At 40.9% G+C, this 5,610-nt stretch overlaps 1 protein-coding gene across 1 annotated transcript; it reads right to left on the bottom strand.

The window, feature by feature from the left end:
* Positions 1-6: 6 nt before the first annotated feature.
* On the bottom strand, positions 7-5,516 carry SNRPA1 (small nuclear ribonucleoprotein polypeptide A'). Its single transcript, XM_035890594.1, has 9 exons — positions 5,504-5,516; positions 5,086-5,233; positions 4,498-4,576; positions 4,069-4,115; positions 3,234-3,336; positions 2,613-2,692; positions 1,289-1,364; positions 766-856; positions 7-114 (listed from the first exon to the last, which is right to left on the bottom strand). The coding sequence occupies exons 1-9, from the start codon at positions 5,514-5,516 to the stop codon at positions 56-58; spliced, it is 696 nt and encodes a 231-aa protein (XP_035746487.1). The 3' UTR covers positions 7-55.
* Between the last annotated feature and the right edge of the window lie 94 nt (positions 5,517-5,610).

Here is a 5,610-nt window from a genome sequence, read left to right as displayed (position 1 = left end):
GGAGAAGAGCCGGTCAAGAGGAAAGGGCTCCGGGGGAGCGACCGCGGGCCTCGGCTCAGGATCCGTTGGGAACCGTGTCCTCCTCCATTTCCTCTTCGCCGTCCTCCGATGGGCCTGAAAGGACACGTCAGAGCTTCAGGGCGCTCATTGCAAACGTCAGTTCCCTGTCTCTCGGGGGAAGCGCTAATTCTCATCCCTCTGAAGAGGGGCGGTAATAACGGGAATTAAAAAAACAGTACAGAAAAAAAAAAAAAAAAAATCTACGTAGCTCTAATATACAGAAAAGAGGTGATGCTGCCAGTCTGCAGGAAAGATTCTTCCGTGCAGAAACCCCTGGGAGATCACAGAGATGTTCCCGTACCCCCACCTGAGGCGCTAATGCTCACAGCGGCAGTCTCCAGATACGCTTTGTGATTAAATTTTTTTTTTTTTTAAGTAACTGGGACAAACTGGTTGGAGTTAGCCAATACAATAAAGCACTTTAGGCTGATGTCTGGCACCTCGCTCTCGAGGGAATCCACACATAACAGCCCTGAACTGCACTCTAGAGGCCAGGTGGCTAATACTGCCGACTGCAGAGTTTTACGGATGCGATTCCCCAGTTATTCAGACTATAAAATTACACTCGTTTGAAACAGTTTTTTCAACTTGCTAACTCTTTGGCCCTTCCAGTGTAACTCCCTACTGAGATCACATAAAGCATCTGGAAGCAATAAAGAGAGGTAGATTGTTTGGGCAATAAAAGGAAGAGAAGTAGAGAGTGACCTTTTCGTTCTCTGCCAGGAATCTGACCAGCCTGTAGCAAGCCCTTCAGTCGCTCCACTTCAGCCAAAGTTGTGGCATTTGCTATAGCAGTCTAAAAGACAGAATAAAGAACGCGATAAATGGTCACATACAGTATTTCAGTCTGTGTACAATAAACATAAACTGAGATTTTTTTTCCAGTTAGGTAAGCTTTTACAGAAAGTTCCTAAGCTTTTACAGAAAATTCTACAAAATTCTAGTTCTAGAAAATTCTACAAATGACAAAGTACAATCTTGCTTCACCCCTTATTAAACAAGCTGCTCTATCCTGGGAGAGCTCTAAAAGCTTCATTTTAAGTTCTCAAAAACCAGGTATGTCATAACAGAAGAAGAATTACAGAAAAAGCACCTAAAACAAAGTTAGGACACACTGTTCTGTTCGTCTGAACGGGGTTGCCAGGAGGAAGGAACCTTTGTTCAGTCTGGATCCACCTCAGTTTTTCTCCTCCACTTTTGCCCACGTGTGCTGTCCTGACACACTTACCTTAATTGCCTCAACATCCCCTGGGGAGGGCCCGGCTTTCTTTTTGTCAGTTGGCAGACCAGCACCTGGATTGAAGCTTCAAAGGGAAAAACAAAGACCCGTCACACCCGTTGAAGAGTACGTGCTTCTCTAACTTCCAAACTAGGTTTGGAAGCATTTTATTCAATCAAGTGTAGTATCTTATCTTTGTTAACAAACTGATACAGTGAAGATTGCCTCCTTCAGAAACACCAGCAACTTGTCCTCGCTGTCCCATTCCCCCCACCCCGCACCTTTTCATCTCCTCTTAAAGAGAGGCAGACCTTAACTTTAGAGATTAAGCAGCTGACAAAAGCCATTCAATTTGGATGTTGTTGAACGCTCAGGTGGTGTGTCGCCATTACAGAGGCAGGATGGATAAATACAGAGTAACTGAAATTCGGTTTCCTGCTCTCCTATGTCTAATATGACATTACAACAGCCTATATTAAAGCCACTAGACTGGATGCAGTCTTGACACTCAAAAGAAAAAGGTTATCTGCTGCTGCTTTAAGAAAAAAAAAAAAATTGTAGTCTGTGAAAATGGACCTTATTAAGTAAGCAGCTGGAAAGAATTTCCTGAAGTGCTGACCCAGCAGCAGAGTGCTGCAGCCTCTTCTGCAGCTATCAAAAGATTTTCTTCATGTCTGTTTATTGAGCTATTTAGTTCAATCACCTACTTGCTCTAAAACTATTGCAGACCTGAACCCTTTTCTACTCATAAACTAGAGCTGGAGTCCATCTAGAATAGATTTAAATGCTAAGTATGTTCAAGATATTTTTTTATTTAACTACGAATTTGGAAATGCTGTTGCTATACATGATCCGGATTCTGGTTTCCAAACAGGCTGATGAAAGATTAAACAAAACATATGATGTACCACTTGAGAATTCAACTAAATAAGCATATATTTGTTATAGCTCACCTACAGATTTTCATCTGCATTTATCCTCCTAACTACAGCAGATTTTACAGTTTATATTCCCTGGCAAAACAAAAAAAAATGTTATTTACCAATAATCTAGGAAAAAAAACCCACAAAATAAACAATGGCCACCTCTCTGCAGTTAAGTAACAAAAAGAAAAAATAAGTATCTCTGACCAAATGTCTTTCAAAAATATTTCTGAGATATGTTCACCACCATCCAAAAATCGGGATGCTTGGACAAGGCACTTGTGACTACCAAAGCTTTCAAGGCATCCTGCCAGTAGCTGATATTTCAGTTTACTGCCTAATACCGCACACAAAGAAAGTGGTGTTTCTGAAGGAGAATGCCAGTGTAAATTTGGTTTTTTTTATCTTACGTTTTTGTTCTCCTGGCAATATCCTTTGCAAGCTGTGCACCCCGTTTCCCCTTGAACATTTTCTCTGCCTCCTGTCGCTCCTACAGCGATACCACACACACAAAGTTAATTTAAGAACATTGCATTTTGCAAAGCTTCTGTCTTTGCAAAGAAAGACGCTTTGGCTCATCTTCATCAGTGAACATTGGTACGTGGAGACCAGATGTAAGAACAAGCACATAAACATTGCCCAAACGCTCAGACTCAAGACGTATCAACCTAGTGCTCTTAAAAGTACGAGCTCTTTCCCACACTGCATCTTCACTGAAAGCAGAGGGCTCAGTTGCAATTGCTCATTTCTTTCTCTAGAGGTCTGTCTTTCTACCAACACCAGAGGGCCAGAAAAGAACCAAGCTAACAAAGGTAGTAAAACTTAATTAAACATAATTAAACAGACTGTATCCTTAACATAATGAAACCGTGAAGGAAAACAAAGAGCGTGTCTTAGAGCCACTTATGATAACGAATTTCAGTAAAATTTACAACTGTGGCAAAAAGCTCACTGTTACAGCTGAATTTTCAAGAATGTAACAAGAAAAAAAGGTATTCGTCTTGTGCTGAATCAGAAGAAAGCAAACTTACTTTGAGTTTCACTTTTTGAAAATCCAGCACTCTGACCTGGGGAACTTTGTGGATTACGTACAATCTGTAATGCTTCTTATTTGTGACAGGATTCCTTAAAATGCTACAAAGTAAATAAAGGTTATAAAGAGGTTCTTAACATAAAGTATTTTAAAATACACCTACACTGAAATCCATTAATATAATCAAAATGCATTCATGTACCTTCTGCTATAATAGACAACAAACAGCACCATAGAATAAGCCTAGTGACAGTGTTCTTCAATATCATGAAAATGATAGCAAAAAATTGATAGAACACTTTAAAGCCCAAGTAAGTAGCTTTTATTGAAGAAGCACATAAAGAAAAACCTCAAAATATTAAAAAAAAAAAACAAACACCCAAATAACTAAACCATCACATTTCCTACCTGGACACTGATCAACAAAAAAAAAAAAATTCACAGGACAAATTGCTTTTCTTTTTGTGTCCCTCGCACTGAAAGTAACGTTACTGAAAAATCATTGTTTACATGTATTTTAAAGTATTTTGTAACAACAGTTTAAAGCTTTAGTTTCTTAAAGGTTAAGGTCACTTCAGGGCTTGCACATTGATTTATAGAGATATTACATCTCATCATCCCAACAGTCTGTCAGCAATATAAAGCCTCACCCATTAAATACCAGGTGTTTCTGAAGCGTAGTGGAAACGTTGTTTATCAATTCAATTTTTAAGTATAAAGAATCTGTCACAGCTCATAAAAAGGAGAGCATTCCAGGTCAAAGCAAAGAGCCAGGCCAGCACCAGAGTTCAAACAGCAGAGAAAGAGTAGCTTTTCTTTCCAAGGTTACATACCTCAGGTAAGTCAATGATTTAATAGTTGATAATGGATCCAGTTCACCCTATGTAATGGGAAAACAGTAAGAAATCCTAAGTCCATTTATTGAGAATGAAACATTTAAAAACAGGGTTCCCAAACTCGTATCTATTTTAAAGACCAATTAAAATTACTGCAATTAGTTTAACAGGAAAACCACTAAAACTTTGTGACTGCTGTTCCACTGCATGCTGCAAATTATGTCCATTAAAATATGTGCACCATTAACTACTATGAAAACCATATGATACTACTCTAAAGAAAAAGAAAGAAAGGCTAATTAGAAAAACAAGTAGTACCAACTATTACCAAAACCGTATGACACTACTCTCAGGTAAAAGGTTAATTAGAAAGGTGAAAAACACAAATTTAAGCTTGTTTAGATTTATCCTGCATCGATAGCTTACCAATTCAGCAATGTTGTTGTTGGTAAGAATGAGTTCTGTCAGGCTGGGCAGAGCCTGTTCAAGGTTTTCACCAATCCGACTAAAGAAGGAAAAACAAAGGTTTAACTTAGAAATTAGCAATGGCGAAAAGACACGCAGAGCTACGATAACATAGAGGATCTCCCTGTAAAACAACCCAGTCTGACACTGGCAAAGTTTGGGTTAGCATCCCCTACAATACTTTTTCTAATAAAGCTGGCAATAAATGCCAGCCATCGCTGTAACTAGATGCAATATGAGAATTCATTCACTTGCAGATATCCCCATTTTTTTGTCTTTATGGGGATGATAAATGAAATCCAAAGCCCCGGCCAAATTCCAAACTCTCCATTTCACCATCCAGTCTGAAAAACGAAGACTGACTTTTGCACTGGATGAAGCAGGTGACTTGAAGCGGGCCTACGCATCACTCAGCGCCTTTTTTTTTTTTTTTTTTTTCCATAAACTACTTCCACACCTACCCAGCACTGAAAGTCTCACACACTCTTCTCCCCCAAAGGCATTCTCCTCTGCCCCAGGGTCCCATCTGGCCAAAATACAACCACTTACCAAATCCTATTGTTATTCATCAGAAGAGTTTTCAGCCTTCTCAACAGAGGGAACCCATCCAGTTTACGGATCTCATTGTCAGAGAAATCGATTGCATCGAACTGGTCCAGAGTGGCACCCAAGTTCTCAATAACGGGGATTTTATAGCCTGGGGAGAGAGCACAAGAGAGAAATTAGATGGTGCCCACAGGGGCGCAGAGCAAAGCGAGAGACAGCGTGCGTAGGAGGCATATCTGGACGGACTGAGGCTGCAGATAGTCTCAGTCCAAACACCTCCAGAACAAATCTCCTCCACACTGCGCACAGACCAAACTCTTCCCCGCCAAAACCAACAGCCCCCGCAGCCTGGGCAGAGCATCCCTCTTCCTCCGCTTCAGCGAACGCCCTGCCCGCACGCATCCCCTCAGCCCAAACCCACCTTGCTGCCACATCCCTCGTGTGTCCCACCCTCACCGCTCCAGGTTCCTCCGACTTTTCCCCCAGATTTCCCCCAAATTCCCCGTCCATTCCCCCACCTCCACCACC

The sequence above is a fragment of the Egretta garzetta genome, unplaced genomic scaffold (assembly GCF_000687185.1).
Source record: "Egretta garzetta isolate BGI_Z169 unplaced genomic scaffold, ASM68718v1 scaffold322, whole genome shotgun sequence".
In the NCBI taxonomy this organism is placed as follows: Eukaryota; Metazoa; Chordata; class Aves; order Pelecaniformes; family Ardeidae; genus Egretta; species Egretta garzetta.
The sequence above is the reverse complement of the archived record's forward strand: the minus strand, read 5'-3'. Positions and strand labels throughout refer to the sequence as shown.

Bases quoted from the DNA above. Each gene is read 5' to 3' on its own strand.
- SNRPA1 (XM_035890594.1), bottom strand. The intron at 4,577-5,085 runs GTAAGTGGTTGT...TTCCTTCTTTAG, and splicing joins ATGAATAACAATAGGATTTG to TCGGATTGGTGAAAACCTTG. The intron at 1,365-2,612 runs GTAAGATAAAAA...TTCCCTTTGAAG, and splicing joins ATTGCCAGGAGAACAAAAAC to CTTCAATCCAGGTGCTGGTC.